The 21,643-nt window shown below is 49.3% G+C and overlaps 1 protein-coding gene across 1 annotated transcript in view; it reads right to left on the reverse strand.

Moving 5' to 3' along the window:
* Window positions 1–21,643, reverse strand: part of Catsperd (catsper channel auxiliary subunit delta) — a 52,894-nt gene that overhangs the window by 25,045 nt on the left and 6,206 nt on the right. The window contains exons 5-7 of the mRNA XM_075942820.1: window positions 18,451–18,515; window positions 12,707–12,820; window positions 1,176–1,259 (exon numbers count right to left, since the gene is read on the reverse strand). Coding sequence (XP_075798935.1) covers window positions 1,176–1,259; window positions 12,707–12,820; window positions 18,451–18,515 — 263 coding nt within the window. The remainder of the gene's footprint in view (window positions 1–1,175; window positions 1,260–12,706; window positions 12,821–18,450; window positions 18,516–21,643) is intronic.

Below are 21,643 nucleotides of genomic sequence, written 5' to 3' on the forward strand. Positions count from 1 at the left end.
AATCATTTTTTTTAAAAAAAAAAATGGTCCACATAGGTCCATAGGGAGTAGCACTGTTAGAAGGTGTCCCCTTGTTGGAGTGGGCGTGGCTTTGTTGAAGGAACTGTGTCACTAGGGGGTGGGCTTTGAGGTCTCAGAAGCTCAGGCCTGCCTGGTTGTTCACAATTAACTTCAGCTGACTGCAGATTAAGTTGTAGAACTCTCAGGTCCTTCTCTAGCACCATGTCTGTCTGCATGCTTCCATGCCTCCCACCATGACCACAATGGAGTAAACCTCTGAAATTGTGAACCATCCCTAATTAAATGTTTCCCTTTATAAAAGTTGCCATGGAGCCGGGCAGTGGTGGCGCAGGCCTTTAATCCCAGCACTCGGGAGGCAGAGGCAGGCGGATCTCTGTGAGTTCGAGGCCAGCCTGGTCTACAAGAGCTAGTGCCAGGACAGGCTCCAAAGCCACAGAGAAACCCTGTCTCGAAAAACCAAAAAAATCCCAGCACTCGGGAGGCAGAGGCAGGCGGATCTCTGTGAGTTCGAGGCCAGCCTGGTCCACAAAGGGAGTTCCAGGACAGGCTCCAAAGCTACAGAGAAACCCTGTCTCAAAAAACCAAAAAAAAAAAAAAGTTGCCATGGTCATGGCATCTCTTTACAGCAATAGAAACCCTAACTATGATTAGTGGGTAGATGGATGGTAGGTGAATGAATGGGCGGATGGAGAGATGATGTGTGGGTAGATGGATGGGTGGGTGGGTATATGGAATTTTGATTGGGTAGGAGGATAGATGGGTAAGTGGGTGGATAAGTGGGTTGGTTAATGGGTGGGTGGGTAGATGGATGGTTGATGGATGATGGATTGGTGAGTAGGTGGGTATGTGGATGGATGGTTAGCTGGTTAGCTGGCAGATGACGAGATGCACAAGCGGTTCCCGAAGGGGCAGACAAATGGAAGGATCGGGGTATCTCAGACTACCTGCCTAGCAGGCCATGTCCTTTAAATATTTGGGACACAGACACAGGAGGGTGAGAAATTCAAGACAATCTTGGCTATGTGAGGTCCTATCTCAAACCAAGAAAGTAATAAACTTAAAAATCCCAAAGAGCTGTGACCGCCATGTCCCCTCCACCCCAGCTCTGCTCCCAAGTCTCTGAGAGCTCCATCCACATACTACGCTGTACTTACCTTTTTGTCTTTAACCACGAGTATCCCCACCTGAGACAGGGAATTGAGGTAGAATATGCCTCCTAACGTTCCCGTAAACCTTTCCTGTGGAACAAACAAACGGTGTGTGTGAATGAGATTTGGTGATAGTAACACATTCATCATTTGAGACATTTAGCCCTGATATAATCTACATCATTTGTCTAGCTCAGGACAGCAAATCTGCCTCTGGGACAGAGCAGCTACAGCAGCTGTCTTCTATGAGGACAGGGTGTGACACCAGTCACACTACATACCCAGTTCTGTGGTTCATATCTCCCTGCTTCTTCAGCCCCACATTTTTTTAAAATTGATATTTATTGAGCTCTACATTTTTCTCTGCTCCCCTCCCTGTCTCTCCCCTCCCTGCCTTCAATCATCCCCCAAGGTCCCCATGCTCCCATTTTACTCAGGAGATCTTGTCTTTTTATACTTTCTACTTTCCAAGTAGATTAGATCTATGTAAGTCTCTCTTAGTGTCCTCATTGTTGTCTAAGTTCTCTGGGATTGTGGTTTGTAGGCTGGTTTTCTTTGCTTTATGTTTAAAAACCACCTATGAGTTAGTACATGTGATAATTGTCTCTCTGTGTCTGGGTTACCTCACTCAAAATAATGTTTTCTAGTTCCATCCATTTTCCTGCAAAATTCAAACTGTCGTTATTTTTTCTGCTGTGTAGTACTCCATTGTGTAAATGTAGCACATTGTTCTTATCCATTCTTCAGTCGAGGGGCATTTAGGTTGTTTCCAGGTTCTGGCAATGACAAACAAAGCTGCTGTGAACATAGGTGAACACATGTCCTTGTGGCACGATTGAGCATCCTTTGGATATATAACCAGAAGTGGTATAATTGGGTCTTGAGGAAGGTTGTTTCCTAATTTTCTGAGAAATCGCCACACTGACATCCAAAGGGGCTGTACCAGCTTGTACTCCCACCAGCAATGCAGGAGTGTTCCCTTTTCCCACAACGTCTCCAGCATAAGTTGTCATCAGTGTTTTTGATCTTGGCCATTTTTACAGGTGTAAGATGGAATCTCAGAGGTGTTTTGATTTTCACTTCTCTGATGACTAAGGATGTTGAACATTTCCTTAAGTGTCTTTCAGCCATTTTAGATTCCTCTGTTGAGAGTTCTCTGTTTAGGTCTGTACTCCATTTTTTTTATTGGACTATGTGATCTATTGGTGACCAATTTCTTGAGTTCTTTGTATATTTTGGAGATCAGACCTCCATCTGATGTGGGGTTAGTGAAGGTCTTTTCCCATTCTGTAGGCTGTTTTTTGTCTTGTTGACCGTGTCCTTTGCTTTACAGAAAGAAGCTTTTCAGTTTCAGGAGGTCCCATTTATTAATTGTTTCTCTCAGTGTCTGTGCTGCTGGGGTTCTATTTAGGAAGTAGTTCCCTGTGCCAATGCGTTCAAGTGTACTTCCCACTTTCTCTTCTATAAGGCTCAGTGTGGCTGGCTTTATGGTTTTTGATTCATTTGGACTTGAGTTTTGTGCATGGTGATAGATATGGGTCTATTTTCAATTTTCTACATGTTGATATCTAGTTATGCCAGCACCACTTCTTAAATATGCTTTTTTTCCCTTTTGATATTTTTTGCTTCTTTATCAAAGATCAGGTGTTCGAAGATGTGTGGATTGATATCCGGGTCTTCTACTTGGTTCCATTGGTCCTCCTGTCTGTTCTTATGCCAATACCAGGCTGTTTTCAGTACTGTAGCTCTGTAGTAGAGTTTGAAGTCAGGGATTGTGATGCCTCCAGAAGTTCTTTTATTGTACAGGATTGTTTTGGCTATCCTGGGTGTTTTGCTTTTCCAAATGAAGTTGAGTACCGTTCTTTCGAGGTCTTTAAAGAATTTTGCTGGGATTATGATGGGCATTGCGTTGAATCTGTCAGCCCCACATTTTCTAAGATACATGTTTTAGATTTACTTATATGCTTTATGTGTTTGAGTGCTCTCTGCATGTATCCCTGCAGGCCAGAAGAGGACAGCAGATCTCCTAACAGACAGTTGTGAGCCACCATGTGCGTGCTGAGAATTGAACTCAGGATCTCTGGAATAACAACCAGTGCTCTTAACCTCTGAGACATCTCTCCAGCCTGATGCAGATATTTTTAAAAGATTTACTTTTTCTTTTTTAATTATGTGTGTGTATCTATGTGTGAGTGGGTGAAGATGCCACTGGAGACCAGAAGAGAGGTTCTGGTCCTTTGGGGCTGGAGTTGTGTCTGTTTGGGAGCTGCCTGATAAAGGCAGCAGGAACTAAAGTCAGGTTGTCTGCAGCAACAGCCAGAGTGCTGAGCTAGGAAGCCATCTTTCCAGGCACAGGTTTTGACTGGACAGAAGGTATCCAATGCTTGAAGCTGGGGTTCAGTAGCTGTACAAACTCAAAACCGTGGGTTCCATGCCCAGCATCCCATAAACCAAGTTGGCGGGGGTGGGGCTGGCATATCACCTCAACACTTAGGAGGTGGAGGATCAAGATTTCGTGTCTGAGGTGATACAATATTATGAAATTATCTCTGGACCCCCTCCCCAAAACTGAACTTTTGCTGGACCTCACAGCCAAGCTCATAACACACATTGAAGTCCTTAAAACTTAAGGGTGCTTAGTGGCACACCCCTTTAATCCCAGCACTCAGGAGGAAGAGGCAGGCACATTTTTGAGTTTGAGGCCAAATTGGGCTACAGAGGGAGTTCTAGGACAGCCAGGGTTACATGGAGTAAACTTGTCTCAAAAATTCAAGAACAACAGCGAGAAGAATTAAGACTGCTGTCCTCCCATGTGCTCGGCCTGTCTGTTCAACCTGCCTTTAAGAGAACCATGTAAAGCCAGCCTTGCTGTGCTCAGGGCTCCCATGTGTGGTAGGTGGGTAGCTGCATTCTTTTTTCTTTTCTTTTTTTCTTTCTTTCTTTCTTTTTTTTTATGGCATGTCCACACTCAAAGTGTGCTTCACCATGCCCAGCCATAGCTACAATCTTAAATCGTGTACTCTCCCATGTCCCTGACATAGGGTAATGTCATCAGGTCAGAAGCAAACCCTGACAACAGATAGCCACAGAAATCAGAGTGGCCTTTGCATAGTGCTTGGGAATGCTCACGTGTGGAAGAGCCCCTGGGGTCAGGAAATGACTGCTTGCCTGTAAAGCTTGTCAGAGATCTCTGTAAAGAATCCTTTGCCCACTGGCAAGCATCTTCATCTGAGGTGATACAGTACTATCAGCATCTGCTGATCACTTTCAGTCCCAGCATTTAGGAGATAAAAGCAGGCAGAACTCTGTGAGTTTGAGGCTAGTCTGGGCTACACATGAGAGCCTGTCTTTAAAACAAGCCCAGAACCTGAGCAAACCTCTCCCCTTCCCCAGGTTGCTTTCTGTACTGTTCAATAAATACCGAGCAAAATCTTTTTTAAGGATTTAAGATTTTTTTTTTTAAGTTTTTCGAGACAGGGTTTCTCTGTAGCTTTGGAGCCTGTCCTGGCACTAGCTCTTGTAGACCAGGCTGGCCTCGAACTCACAGAGATCCGCCTGCCTCTGCCTCCCGAGTGCTGGGATTAAAGGTGTGTGCCACCACCGCCTGGCAAGGATTTAAGATTTTGAATGACGTGGGGACAGTCATTCAAGCAGGCATAGACACAACAGGCAGACTACAGATAGACTAGTAACCACAGGCTAGACCAACAGATACACAGGGAGAGAAGGGGAGCGTTGCAATTTGGGCTCACTGATGGACAAACAAACCCCAGAGGACTGCTGTGCTTTCCTTCCTTGGTGGACTCCAGGTGTTTCGGTGCCTCTGAGGCCATTTTAGGCTACACGAGACCCTGTGTTAAAAAACAATTAAAGCTGGGCAGTGGTGGCACGCACCTTTAGTCCCAGCAACCCCGGAAGCAGAAGCAGGCGGATCTCTATGATTTCCTGTTCAGTTAGGACTGTTACACAGAGAAGCCCTATCTCAAACAAACAAACAAACACCCAGTGAAAAGTAGGGTCTCTGTTTGATTAACCTAGTAGAGTGCCACCCTTGGGTCAGGATTCCCAAATACATCTGTTACATCCTTGTCTCTTTGACGGAAGGACCCGATTTTAGCTAACAATCCACTGTAATGCAGGGAGTTTGGGGGCAGGCAGATGACATCGGTCCATCAAATGAATTCAACACAGGTGGGGCAGAGGCGGTCCCCAACCGCAACCCAAATCCAGTCGGGCAGAGGCTGTCCCCAACCGCGACCCCCATCCAGGTGGGGCAGAGGCGGTCCCCAACTGCGACCCCCAAGGGGATAATAATACTAGAGATCAGGTTACAGCCTGCCTCTTGGTGGGTCTCTGTAAGGCTGCCTTTAAGTTAGTAAACTGTGAAAAACTTCAGGAAATAGTTGAGACAGACAGGAAAATCCGTCTCAGTTCCTAGAAGGCCCCACAGGGGCCCTCTTATACTACACTACTCTAGACCCTGAAAACCCGGAGGGCAGCTCCTTGTGAGCTATTCCTTTTCTCAGAGTTTCCCCCAGAGTGTTTGCAGAAAAGAGAGGGCTCCTAACCCTCCAGGCAGAAGTCCTAGCACTGGCCTTTAAGGTGTGTACCTTGGGAGAAATGAGAAAGTCTAAGCAAAAATATCAAATGCTGGTCAAGGCTATCCAACCCGCCTCAGCAACAGCCTCTGGGGCTCAAGGACCATTGGGCCCCTGCTTCAAATGTGGTCAGGAAGGTCAGTGGGCCTGGGCTTGCCCTAATCCCCATGGGGCCCCTCAGGAACACTCGTAGCACAGGGACATCAGACATAGACCACCTTCTAGCCAGCCTTCTGGGCCTGGCTGTGGACGACTGGACAGACCTGGGCTCTCTTGTCAGCTCTGACAGGGAGCCCCAGGTAGAAATCACGGTATCAGGGCGATCTATCTCCTTCCTCTTGGACACTGGTACCACATACTTGGTCCTGAGAGAATTTTGGGGACCCATCTCCCCTTCTCGTCTCCCTGCCTTACCCACCTCTCAATTGCATTTTCAGGGGTGCTCCTCTCACTCGCCCCCTTTCCATGGTGCCAACCTGTCCTGCGCCCTTATTGGGAAGGGATCTTTTAGCCAAAGTAGAAGCTTCTCTTTTTTGCTCCCCCCATTTGCCCGACCCCAGACTTGCCAGCTGCTCCTCTCCTCCTCCTAGACACCCACCCTACTGGTTCCTCTGCCAACCTACCAGGTAGACCCCCAAGTCTGGAACACCCAAACGTCTCTGTTGCTAGACACCATTCCTCTACTGTCATTCAATTACAGGACTCATGTATGGGGTTCTAAACCCTGTCTCTCACTTAAACCCTCACTCCTCCCTGATAACCTGCTCGGCCCCTTACTCTATCACCTCCATTCCCTCCTATGGGACTTTACTGACCATTCCCTATCCCGACCATGTGCCAACCCCTGCCCATCTCCAATCAATATATGGGAGGAAAACACCAGGGGAAAGCTTCACAGCCACACAGCTACACACAACCACACAGCCACACACAGCCACACACAGCCACACAGCCACACACAGCCACACACAACCACACAGCCACACACAGCCACACACAGCCACACAGCCACACACAACCACACAGCCACACACAGCCACACACAGCCACACAGCCACACAGCCACACACAGCCACACAGCTACACACAACCACACAGCCACACACAGCCACACACAGCCACACAGCCACACAGCCACACACAGCCACACAGCCACACACAGCCACACACAGCCACACAGCCACACACAGCCACACACAGCCACACACAGCCACACAGCCACACAGCCACACACAGCCACACACAGCCACACACAGCCACACACAGCCACACAGCCACACACAACCACACAGCCACACACAGCCACACAGCTACACACAGCCACACACAGCCACACACAGCCACACACAGCCACACACAGCCACACAGCCACACACAACCACACAGCCACACACAGCCACACACAGCCACACACAGCCACACAGCCACACAGCCACACAGCCACACACAGCCACACACAACCACACAGCCACACACAGCCACACAGCCACACACAACCACACAGCCACACACAACCACACAGCCACACACAGCCACACACAGCCACACAGCCACACACAACCACACAGCCACACACAACCACACAGCCACACACAACCACACAGCCACACACAGCCACACACAACCACACAGCCACACACAGCCACACACAGCCACACACAGCCACACACAGCCACACACAGCCACACAGCCACACACAACCACACAGCCACACACAACCACACAGCCACACACAGCCACACAGCTACACACAGCCACACAGCCACACACAGCCACACACAGCCACACACAGCCACACAGCCACACACAGCCACACACAACCACACAGCCACACACAGCCACACACAGCCACACAGCCACACACAGCCACACAGCCACACACAGCCACACACAGCCACACAGCCACACACAGCCACACACAGCCACACAGCCACACACAACCACACAGCCACACAGCCACACACAACCACACAGCCACACAGCCACACAGCCACACAGCCACACACAGCCACACAGCCACACAGCCACACAGCCACACACAGCCACACAGCCACACACAGCCACACACAGCCACACACAGCCACACACAGCCACACACAGCCACACACAGCCACACAGCCACACAGCCACACAGCCACACACAGCCACACACAGCCACACACAGCCACACAGCCACACACAGCCACACACAGCCACACACAGCCACACAGCCACACACAGCCACACACAGCCACACACAGCCACACAGCCACACAGCCACACACAGCCACACACAGCCACACAGCCACACACAGCCACACAGCCACACACAGCCACACACAGCCACACACAGCCACACACAGCCACACAGCCACACACAGCCACACAGCCACACAGCCACACACAGCCACACAGCCACACACAGCCACACAGCCACACACAGCCACACACAGCCACACAGCCACACACAACCACACAGCCACACACAGCCACACACAGCCACACAGCCACACACAGCCACACAGCCACACACAGCCACACAGCCACACACAGCCACACAGCCACACACAGCCACACAGCCACACACAACCACACAGCCACACACAGCCACACAGCCACACACAGCCACACAGCCACACACAGCCACACAGCCACACACAGCCACACACAGCCACACAGCCACACACAGCCACACACAGCCACACACAGCCACACACAGCCACACACAGCCACACACAGCCACACAGCCACACAGCCACACACAGCCACACACAGCCACACACAGCCACACACAGCCACACACAGCCACACACAGCCACACAGCCACACACAGCCACACACAGCCACACACAGCCACACACAGCCACACACAGCCACACAGCCACACACAGCCACACACAGCCACACACAGCCACACACAGCCACACAGCCACACACAGCCACACACAGCCACACACAGCCACACACAGCCACACACAGCCACACAGCCACACACAGCCACACACAACCACACAGCCACACACAGCCACACACAGCCACACAGCCACACAGCCACACAGCCACACAGCTACACACAGCCACACACAGCCACACAGCCACACACAGCCACACAGCCACACACAGCCACACACAGCCACACACAGCCACACACAGCCACACACAACCACACAGCCACACACAGCCACACACAGCCACACACAGCCACACACAGCCACACACAGCCACACACAACCACACAGCCACACACAGCCACACACAGCCACACACAGCCACACACAGCCACACAGCCACACACAGCCACACACAACCACACAGCCACACACAGCCACACACAGCCACACAGCCACACACAGCCACACAGCCACACAGCCACACACAGCCACACAGCCACACACAGCCACACACAGCCACACAGCCACACACAGCCACACAGCTACACACAGCCACACACAGCCACACAGCCACACAGCCACACACAGCCACACAGCCACACACAGCCACACAGCCACACAGCCACACAGCCACACACAGCCACACAGCCACACACAGCCACACACAGCCACACACAGCCACACACAGCCACACAAAACCACACAGCCACACACAGCCACACACAACCACACAGCCACACACAACCACACAGCCACACACAGCCACACAGCTACACACAACCACACAGCCACACACAGCCACACAGCTACACACAGCCACACACAACCACACAGCCACACACAGCCACACAGCTACACACAGCCACACACAACCACACACAGCCACACAGCCACACACAGCCACACACAGCCACACAGACACACACAGCCACACACAGCCACACAGCCACACACAGCCACACACAACCACACACAGCCACACAGCCACACACATCCACACACAGCCACACAGCCACACACATCCACACACAGCCACACAGCCACACACAGCCACACACAGCCACACAGCCACACACATCCACACACAGCCACACAGCCACACACAGCCACACACAGCCACACAGCCACACAGCCACACAGCTACACACAGACACACACAGCCACACACAGCCACACAGCCACACACAGCCATACACAGCCACACAGCCACACACAGCCACACACAGCCACACACAACCACACAGCTACACACAGCCACACACAACCACACACAGCCACACAGCCACACACGGCCACACACAGCCACACAGCTATACACAACCACACACAGCCACACACAGCCACACAGTTACACACAGCCACACAGTTACACACAGCCAAACATAGATACACAGCCACACACAGCCACACAGTTACACACAACTACACACAGACACACACAACCACACAACCACACACAGCCACACATAGCCACACAGTTACACACAACTACACACAGACACACACAACCACACAACCACACACAGCCACACATAGCCACACAACTACACACAGACACACACAACCACACAACTACACACAGTCACACACAACCACACACAGCCACACATAGCCACACAGACATAGACACAGAGTAAGTAAGAAAGAAAGACACTTAAAATAATGAAAGGTAAAAGCCCAGAGGCAAAATGGAGTTAAAGAGAAAGGGGATAGGTTGAGTTAGAAAAGAAGGCTAGAAACAACCAAGCTAAGATTGGGCATTCATAAGTAAGAATATGTCTCTATTTATTTGAGAGCTTGGTGGCAGGTCCCCAAAAAGTAAAAACAAACAAACAAGACCTTGGGGAACACGTCACAACTCAAATCACAGCAATCTCTCACGGAAAGTTTCGAGGCCTTCACATGCTTTCGCTCTCCTGTCCTGTACCTCACTCCGAAACAGAGGGCAGCCGTCCGTCCGGCGTCAGAGAGCAGCTGTCCTGGCATTACCAGGTGCCAGAGGGCAGCCGTCCTGGCATTACCAGGTGCCAGAGGGCAGCCGTCCTGGCATTACCAGGCGTCAGAGGGCAGCCGTCCTGGCATTACCAGGTGCCAGAGGGCAGCCGTCCTGGCATTACCAGGCACCAGAGGGCAGCCGTCCTGGCATTACCAGGCGTCAGAGGGCAGCCGTCCTGGCATTACCAGGCGTCAGAGGGCAGCCGTCCTGGCATTACCAGGCGTCAGAGGGCAGCCGTCCTGGCATTACCAGGCGTCAGAGGGCAGCCGTCCTGGCATTACCAGGCATCAGAGGGCAGCCGTCCTGGCATTACCAGGCATCAGAGGGCAGCCGTCCTGGCATTAGAGCCAGCAGGTACCTTGAACTGAGACTTTCCAGCCTCCAGAATCATGAGATATGAGTTTCTGTTCTGTGTTTCTTAGCCTTTTGTGGGCTCTGTTTCTCATCTATCGTCCACTCCCAGGTGTGTTGTTATAGCAACCATAGACTCTAAGACAGGTACCTCTTGGGGTCCTGATGGACACAGCTTTTGTTTCTGGTTTTGTTTTTGGTTTTTCGAGACATGGTTTCTCTGTGGCTTTGGAGCCTGTCCTGCAACTAGCTCTGTAGACCAGGCTGGTCTCAAACTCACAGAGATCCGCCTGCCTTTGCCTCCCGAGTGCTGGGATTAAAGGCGTGCAGCACAGATTCTAATTGGCCTTAATAATAAAAACCTAGAGTCAGATATCAGGGTAAATGCTGGAAGATCAGAGAGACAAACAAGCTGCAGACAGACCTTACCTCGCCAACTGCTCACCCAAAAAGGGCCAAGCTCCTGTCTTTACCCTGCCTTCCCACTTCCTCTCTGCCCAGCCATATCTCTTCCTGTTTCTTCCTCCTGTGCCGGGATCAAGAGTGTATGCCACCATTGCCTGGCCTCCATGTTTAACTAGTGACTAGTTCTGCCCTCTGATCTTCAGGCAATCTTTATTTGCTAGAGCATAAATAAAATATCACCACAGCACACCAAATGCCCAGTACTGGTGGAGGTCAGAAGAGGGTGGCGGATCTCCTGGGACTGGAGGATTGATGGATATGAGCCCTCTGTGGGTGCTGGAAATTGAACCTGTTCTCTGGAAGAACAGCCAGTGTACCTGTGTGTGTGTGTGTGTGTGTGTGTGTGTGTGTGTGTGTGTGTGTGTGTGTGTGTGTATGTGTCTTTAAACCCTGACTCATGCAGTCAGGTAATCCTCCTGCTGTGCATGCTGCAGTGGCTAAGACTACAGGTGCTTCATGCCCAAGCCTGTTCATTTCCAAGCCTGTTCATTTTTGTTTCTGGTTTTTTGTTTTTTGTTTTTTTTTTTGTTTTTGTTTTTTGTTTTTTTTTTTGAGACAGGGTTTCTCTGTGTAGCTCTGGCTGTCCTGGAACTCGCTCTGTAGACCAGGCTGGCCTCCAACTCACAGAGATTCACCTGCCTGGCTCTGCCTCCCAAGTGCTGGGATGAAAGGTGTGCGCCACTGTCCACTGGGAAGCCTGTTAGTTTTTAGTCAGCTACTCTTTATGTCCCCATCACCCACTCTTGTCCCCTCCCAGTGATCACCATCCTCTTTCTAACTTCAAAATTCTGGCTTAGGTGACTCCCTCAGTCCGAGTCTCCCCTGCTCTGGTGAACAGCATGACCAAAAGCAGCCCAGGAGAGGAGAAGGGCTTATCTCACTGGATAATGGCTGCTCCTCACAGCTCACGCAGCTGCCTGGGGCAGCACTGGCCAGAGCGCAGAGACCTTCCATATCTATGGCATCAATCGTCATGCAAGAAAACACCTCACAGGTTCATCTGGCAGAGGGTTTTCTCAATGGTGGCTTCTTCCCAGATGACTCTAGGCTGTGCCAGGTGATCCGACGAGTTCTATCGGGACGGCCTGCAGGAGTGTGACTTGGGGGTCACTTACAGGAGCCACTGACTATGGCCACAGTACCGAAGCAGGTGACCCTCCTTGTCCTCAGCATTAATCACCCACTGAACCAGGAGGGTGGGGCCTCCCAGAGCCGCCTCCACTTCAGGCTTTTGACTCCCTTTCCCCAGCCACTTACCAGAATGTCACTGTTCATGTCCTGGAACGAGAATCCTCCGTTGTCAGAGAAGTATATTTCGGTCTCAGGCAGCGAGCCTCCACGGGAATACACAAAAATCCTATTTGCTAATTCCTGGGGGAAGGAACACACGGAAGACGTCACAAGAATGTTCAATGCTCATTGGGTGGAGGGCCTGCCAAGAGCGCAGGAGGCCCCGGCTGCCATCCTAGCACCACAGAAACCCAGTTGCTGGTGTATGCCCACATCTTGAAGCTTGGGAAGAAGACCAGGAATTCTAGGTCATCCTTGACCATACCCGAGGATGACTTCCACTGACCTATCCTCAGGCATCCAATCCAAAAACGGGACAACTTTGAGCTTACATGGGAACCTATACACAAGGACTCACAGGGGCCTTCTGCTCCCACCCCCCACAGAGACGCGGTCTCACCACTTGGGTTACCCTACGCACCCCATTTAGCTAGTGGGAGCACATGACTGAGGCAGAGTGCTGGGCACAATGTTGCTTTTAACAGTCAAAAGGGAAACAACCAAATTACTCAGCACTTAGAGGGGTGTGGGACCGACGCCCACCCAGAACTGTGAGGGTCTCTAATGCAGACGAGAGCTGCAAGGCTGTTCTGCCATGCTCACATTCAGTGCCCCCCAGGTTCATCTGTCTCAACACTTGGTCCCCAATTGTCAGACCTGCTTGGGAAGGGTCAGGAGGTATGGTCTTTGTGGAAGAGGTATGGCATGGGGTGGGCTTTGAGGCCACAGCAGGCACGGTTAGCCTTTTTCTCTTCCTCCCTTCCTCTCCCTCCCTCTCCCTCTCCTGCCTGTTGATAAGGAGCTCTCACCTGCCGCTCCAGCACCGTGCCTGCCCGCCGCCATGCTCCCACCCTGACGGTCTTGGACTCACCCTCTGAACGTGTGAACCCCAACAAACTCTTCTGTAAATGCCTTGGCCGTGGTATCTCATGCCAGACAATAGGACAGTAACTGCTGCGGCATATTCCTCTACACTCTGTGAATATATGTCACTATAATTGGTTAAATAAAGAAGCTGACTGGCCCAAAGCTGGACAGGATAAGGTTAGGAGGGAGAACCAGACTAAGGGCTCCGGGAAGAGGGGCGGAGTCAGGAGTCACCAGCCACAGAGGGGAAACAGGAGGTGCAGGATGTGAAGCTGTGCCGCCACGTGGCGGTGTAGCTGGATATAAATGGGTTAATTTAAGTTGTAAGAGTTAGCTAGTAATTGAAGGGGTTAATCTCTCCCGCTTTTACACCTGAATTTAGGGACAAACAGGCATCTCTTCCAACAAAGCGCCATTTATCAACAGATTACATTCAGGCTCAAGGGGGTGCCACAGTGTCCCAAGAACAAGTCCTAGGCCCCCTCTTCTGGATCATGTCTGGACTTGCTCACACTTGTGCCCAAAGATAAAACCTCAGCCTCTGAGGAGCGCACTGGTACAGCTGGTGCTTAACCAGCCGCGTTTCAGACATCACCGGCCCAGGAACTGCCCCTGGGTCGGCACCACTCACTGCAGGTCAATGACCTCACACACACAGGCGCACTAAATAGACGCAACTTGCTGATCTCCTGTGTGAATGGTGGACTTGTATGGGAACACTCACAGACCCAACAGTCCCAAGCTTGAGCCATTGCCGAGCATTTATAGAATTAATATGAAGTCTCTGGGTCGGTTATTTGGAACTGGCGGGCGGGAAAGAAAAGTCCGTCTACACACTATGACAAATTGTTAAAACAATGAAGTTACAGAGACGGGTGATCTCCAGGAGGCCGAGTGTGCCTATCAGCGGGCTGAATGGAGGACAGTTCTGTGGAGATGGACATTTCTGGACAATAGCTTCTTCTGCATAGGTCACTGAAGCGTCCAAGAATAAGAAAATAAAAATATAGATTCCAAAAATAAGAATGTAGAGGAGAATGAGAACAGACTGTCAGCAGCTTTCTCAGCAGATCAAGGATCATTCATTCACAGTGAGCTATTTTCTCAGGTGTCTGGGAAGCTTAGGTCATTTTACAACTGGCTGTTTTATTTACAAGGCCAGAGCTTCTCCCTACAAATTGAGAGTAGTGTCCTGGCCATCCCTGATAAACGACAGATGTGAACTGAGTTAACCTTTAGGAGACAGAGATATGTGACCTTTGGATCAGACACTGTCTCCCTTATGGACAACTGGCGCCAGAACAGGGTATCTGTGGGTTGCATCTGGTCATAAAAAACATTCAGCCCCTAGGGTACCTTATCAAAACTGTCAGATTGCTATGCTCCCCCATGCTGTCCCCAGGATGACCTAAGCCCGCCATTTAAAGGACCAGTGAAATTGCTGTTGCTATGCTCCCCCATCATGTAACCTGTAAAATCCTATAAATGCTGGTTGGAGACCTTGCTTAGGGTGCTCAGCTGGCGGGAGCTGCTGGGTCACCCACAAGCGCTTGTGAGCATTAAAGAAGCCTCTTGCTGATTGCATCCACTGGCCTGGTTTATTGAGTCTGGGGGTATCTCCAAACGCCCTTGAAACCGAGGGTCTTTCAGTCACAGAGTAGGTGTCCCCCACCCCACAAATGACAGTGCTATTAACAGTGGCCTAAGATGGCGGCCCAGGCCCAAACCAGGGCAGATTACTACCAGATAAACAGAAACTTAAAGTCAGCATTCCTCAGGAATCCCGGATTCAAGTTTCCGTCAGGATAGCATCACTTTCCCATCCCCCACTGTCCACTGCCACACTGACAGACTGTGTCTGGGTCCTGGTTAACCCAAACCACCCGCGTCAGCTCAGAGACCCCCACGCAGTGGGCTTTCACAGAATCTCCACACGAATCCCCGTCCAGTCCCGCTGTTCACTTTCCTGGGGCCATGCTCTGGTTCCGGGATTTCATTGCGCCTCCCTTACACGTTTTCTCCATGATTTTCTTTCGGGGGATTCAGTGATCTCCCCTCCCAAGTAAACCACAGTCTAAAAATATTAAAGGTAAAATCCAGCAGTGAGTTATAAGAAATAGCGTTAGGTGTGTTGTGAGCTCCCCACAGAGTTTCGGCCTCCGCAGCTCTAGCACGGTCTGGACCTCTCAGCTCGCCCCTGGGCTGAATCACCACAGGCAGTCTGTCACGGGACTATGCCACTCCTCAGAAAGGGAGACATTTTGAGCCTTGTGTCCCGATACAGTGGGATGGGTACTCAGGAAGGGCCCTCCCTGAAAACCCACCTTGTGAGAAACTCACCGGCAAGGAAAGGGTGTCAGGACATCAAAACCCTTGTCTTACTGTCAGAGAAGTTTCTGTCCTGCCTGCTAGTTCCCAAATAACCACACTGAGGCTTATTAAATATAAAAGCTTGGAGGCTCATTACTAACTAGCTCTTACAACTTAAATGAACCCGTTTCTATTCATCTATGTATCGCCACATGGCTCGTCCTGTCTTGATCCCTTGTCTCCTGGAGACTTCTCTCACTCCACCCTTCTTCCCAGAATCCTTGGTTTGGCTATCTTACTAACGCCAGTTCGTTCTTTATTAACCAATGAGAGTAATACATATTCACAGTGTTCCGAAGGGCTATCCCACAGTATGGCACACCACGTTGGCAGCTCCGTTTGCCTCTTCTCTAGGCTGATGCCAGACTTAGCAAGGTTCAAATAAAATCAATTGCTTTGCCTGCCCAGTGCTCTCAACACGACCTCAGGATCATCATTTCTGATGTAAACGAGCCTTTGGCTTCCCACTACATCCCGTGCTGAGCTGCCCCATGCGCCTGACTGCACTCCTTCCCACGGTTTCCACCCGGTATGAACCTGCCCTCAGGAGTCTCTAATGCCAGCTTCACTGGTATGGTTCCTGTGATCCTGACCACAGGCTGTGATCAGGCCTGTTTGCCTTCTCTCTCTCTCTCTCTCTCTCTCTCTCTCTCTCTCTCTCTCTCTCTCTCTCTCTCTCGTGCATACATTGTGGAGGTTGAAGGCAGCTCTGTGGAGGTGATTCTCTTTTCCCACCTTGATGTGGTTTCTGGGAACTCAGCTCAGGTGTCAGTCTTGGGTAGCACCTTTACGTACTGAACCACTTGGCTGGTCTTTGCTCTTGGTTTTTGTTTTTCCTTTTATCTGTTTAATTTGTTTTTTTTTATTTGAGGTTCTCACTGTTTGCCAAGATTAGTCAGTCTCAAAGTCATGGCTATCCTCCTGCCTCAGCTTTCTGAGTACTGAGATTGCAGGAGTTGGGCACCAACCCTAGTTTCAATTAACTTTTAAAAAATTGTTTTTGAGTCAGGCAGTGATGGCACACGCCTTTAATCCCAGCACTCAGGAGGCAGAGGCAGGCAGATCTCTGTGAGTTCAAGGCTAACCTGGTCTAAGAGAGAGTTCCAGAACAACCAGGGGCATACAGAGAAACCTTGTCTCAAATAAATAAATAAATAAATAAAAGTAAATAAATTAAAAAGTGTGTGTATGACTTTTTAAAAGTTATTGGGGAAGAGAGCCTACAGGCATGCACACTGCCACCCCTTGAAGCTGTTGGGTGTTGCATAAAAGCCTCATGCCAGATGTGGGGGGCTTCCACATGAGCCATTGTTCGGGGAGGCCCTGAGGCCCCAAACAATACAGGCTTCTTGGTCATCTACTAGACCTAGCTGACATGATCCTATTGCAAAAGATTCCACACACCTTAGTCACAGATAGAGAACAAATTAATGGGAAGCTTCCTTCCTGCTGGCAGCTTTCACTGCCAGGAAGCGCTAGGCGAGTGCGGTGGGAGAATAAGCATCAGAGGGCTTGCCCAGGTATGCCACACCACCCCCACCTGTGAGAGACCCTCAGGGCAGGAGGAGGGACTCCAAGCCTGATAAGCCTGCAGGAAACTCTGGGTCACAAGGCTGTGGGACCCCAATATTATCCTTTAGCTCCACTGACAACTTCCAAACATATGTTTCTATCAAAGCCAAATAAACACTATTTTCAGGCAGCCATTTACAGAGGGCACCAGGTGCTGAGAACAAAGGGCAGGACGCTCACACCACCCTCTCCGGGCACAGCAGGGCAGCAGGAATGGGAAAGCTGAAAGATCAGCTGAAGGGGGCTGGAAAGACCACCTTCCAGGATGACAGCCACTGCAGTGTGGACCTGAGATGGGGCTTGAGCCATCCTGCCTAGTGTTGACCACCAGCTGGGTGCTAAGGGACAATCATTCTCTCTCTCTCTCTCTCTCTCTCTCTCTCTCTCTCTCTCTCTCTCTCTCTCTCTCTCTCTGCCTGCCTCTCCCAGTCCTTGATACTTCTAGGTAGCCCCGGCTAGTCTAGACCTTACTATGAACACCAGACCAGCCTGGACCTCACAGCTCACATCTGCCTGCCTCCAGCCCCCAGACTTACCTGTCTATTACACAAACAAAAACTGTGTCGGGCAGTGTAAGGGAGTGCTCAGGTCATGCTTGTCCTCCTAGCTCCTTAGAGGTGGAGACAGGAGGATCAGGAGTTGAAAGTCATATTTGGCTTGGGTTATACGAGACCTTTCCTCAAAAACCAAGAAAGCATCCCAACACACAACAATAAAGGAAGATGCAACTCAGTCGGGTTGACTGGTCAATCCCAAGGGAAGTTACCTCATGGTCCAGCCTTCCTCTGAGTATGGGTAAGTGACACTACCTATGGCTACCTCTACTTATGGGTTCCTAGGTCATTTCTAAGTATTTGCACTTAGGCTCGAATGCTCTATTTAAATGAAAGATTCCAACTTACCAGGCAAAATCTGTTATTATAACAACAACTGTCGCCACTAATATGTGAGACAGGAGTTTTTACACCTGAAAGGAAGATAAGTTAAAAGAGTTACATTGTAAATATGTGTGCATGCGTGTATGCACAGCGTAGGTGCCTGAAGTGGCCAGGAGAGGACATTGTTCCCTGGAGGTGGAGCCATAGGCAGCTGTGACTTTTCTTTCTGTTTTTGAGACAGGATCTCATGGACCTACAACTGACTAGCCATCCCTGGTTGACAAGCAAATTCTGAAACTTCCTGCTTCCACATCCCAAATGCTGGGCTGAGAGTCCTGGACCAACACACCTGGCTGCATATTTTGAATTCTCCAAAGTTAAGTGTTAGGCCAGGCATGGTAGCACCTGCCTGCTAGTTTACGACTTAAGGCTGAGGCAGGAGGATTGTGAATCTGAGGCCAGCCTGCCCTATGGAGTTAGGTCCTTCTCAGAACAACACAGGGGCTGGAAAGATGACTCAGTGGTTAGAGAACCACAGCTCTCACAGAAGAGACCCTTACGGAAGCTCACAGATTTCTGTGACTCCAGTTCCAGGGGACCCTGAAGTTGGAGTTTTCCTTTGGCTACCAACCAGCCCCCCAAAAAAGACATGGAGACTTATTATTAACTATGAATGCTCAGCCTTAGCTTAGGTTTGTCCACTAGCTCTTATATCTTAATTTAACCTGCTTTGCCTCAGGACTTTTTACCTTTCCTTCATTCTGGGTGTCCTACTTCCCTGCTTCCTCCATGTCTGACTGGCTTGTCCCTAGCATCTCCCTGATGTCTCTCTTCTATCTTCAGCCTAAATTCTTCCTCCTCATCCTTACTCTCCCTGCCTGGAAGTCTCACTTATACCTCCCTTGCTATTGGCCATTTGGCTTTTTATTAGACCAGTCAGATGCCTTAGGCAGGCAAGGTAAGACAGAGAACACATCTTTAAAAATTAAACAAATGGGTGCTGGAGAGATGGCTCAGCATTTAAGAACTCCTGTTCTTCCAAAGGTCCTGAGTTCAATTCCCAGCAACCACATGGTGGCTCACAACCACCTGAAATGAGATCTGATGCCCTCTTCTGGCCTGCAGGCAGACACACAGACAGAATACTGTTTACATAATAAATAAATAAATAAATAAATAAATAAATAAATAAATTTAAACAAATGCGGCAAACACTGATACAATACAATAAAAAGGAAAAAACCACCAAACTTTGGAATGGGGCTGAGGCTCAGGGCAGAGGTCCTACATAGCTTGCACAGGGCACAGGTTCCACCTCGGCACAACATAAACTATACATGGTGGCGCCATTCCTACCACCCCAGCACCGCAGAGACGGGGACAGAGACCACCAACTCAAGGTCATTCTGGCTATTTAACTGGGTGAGGCCTGTCTGTGCTGCACGAGTCCCTGTCTCTAAAACAAAACCAGACCGCTAGGACAGAGAGAACCTGAGGAAACAAGGAGCAGAATTCAGGAGCAGAAGCCAGGAGCCAACCCAGTCATGGGACACTGACAGACTAGGATTGAGCCAATGACCTGACTCAGAGTCTGTGATCTCCACCACAACAGGTCCAACTCCAAGCCTGGGACTTCTGCAGGAGGATATCCAGACCAAGATTTACAGAAACAGATCAAAGCCAGCAGCCTGGGCCAAAGTAGGCCTGAGACAGCAAAATCCAAGGGAGCAGAGCCAAGCACAGGAGCACTGAGCTACCTCCAGGAACAGGAGTAACCAACAGGGAAACTGGAACTGTGACACTGATTGTACCATGAGGAACAACCATCTGACCTTTGGATTCACTGGCATCTAGAAGATTATTCAACAGAATCTCAAACAGCCCAACCATACCTATTAGAGGAAAAGATGAGTAGAAAAGGTAACATCACACGCTACACCACAAAGAAAAACACAATACCAGTAAAACCTAAAGACCCTACAATAGCAAGACCTGAACAACCAAATATGGATGAACCAGAAGAAAATGATCTAAAAAATAAACTCAAGAGAATGTTTGAAATTCTTAAAGATGAAATGAGAAATTACCTTAAAGAAATGGAAGAAAAAATAAACAAAAACTGAAAGATATATGCAAATCACTTAAAGAAAACCAAGAAAAAGAACTCAAACATATAAAAGAAACTATTCAGGACTTGAAAACTGAGATAGAAACAATAAAGAACACATAAGCCGAAGGAATCATAGAAACAAAAATCATGAGAAAAAGATCAGGAACCACAAATGCAACATGAACAACAAAATACAAGAGATGGAAGAGAGAATCTCAAGCGCTGAAGATACAATAGAGGAAATAGACTCATCAGTTAAGGAAAACATTAAATCTAACAAAAGCTTAACCCAAAATATCCATGAAATATGAGACACCATGAAAAGACCAAATCTTAGAATAATAGGTATAGAAGAGGAGAAGAAAGAAGTTCAACTCAAAGACACAGAAATTTTATTTAACAAAATCACAGAAGAAAACTTTCCCTACCTAAAGAAAGATATGCCTATGAAGATACAAGAAGCTTACAGAACACCAAACAGACTGGACCCAAAAAAAGTCCTCTCACCACCTAATAATCAAAACACTAAACATACAGAGTAAAGAAAGAATATTAAGAGCTGCAAAGGAAGAAGGCCAAGTAACAAATAAAGATAGACCTATCAGAATTACACCTGACTTCTCAGTGGAGACAATGAAACACAGAAGGTCATGGTCAAGCATTATGCAGACATTAAGAGACCACAGCTGCCAGCCCAGCCTACGATAACCAGCAAAACTGTTGATCACCATAGAAGGACAAAGCAAGATATTCCATGACAAATCTAGATATCACCAATACCTAACCACAAACCCAGCCCTACACAAAATACTAGAAGGAAAAGTCCAACCCAAGGAAGATGGCTACACCAACAAATACACAGACAATTGATGATCTCATTACAGAAAATCCCAAAGAAGAAAAAATGCACAAATTAACATCACCAACGATGAAAACTAAATTAATAGGACATAGCAACCACTGGTCATTAACATCCCTTAATGTAAATGGATTCAACTCACCCATAAAAAGGCACAGGCTAACAGATTGGATACGAAAACAGAATCCATCTCTCTTCTGCATACAAGAAATGCATCTCAACCTCAAAGACAGACATCGTCTCAGAGT

The sequence above is a fragment of the Microtus pennsylvanicus genome, chromosome 12 (assembly GCF_037038515.1).
Source record: "Microtus pennsylvanicus isolate mMicPen1 chromosome 12, mMicPen1.hap1, whole genome shotgun sequence".
Taxonomy (NCBI): Eukaryota; Metazoa; Chordata; class Mammalia; order Rodentia; family Cricetidae; genus Microtus; species Microtus pennsylvanicus.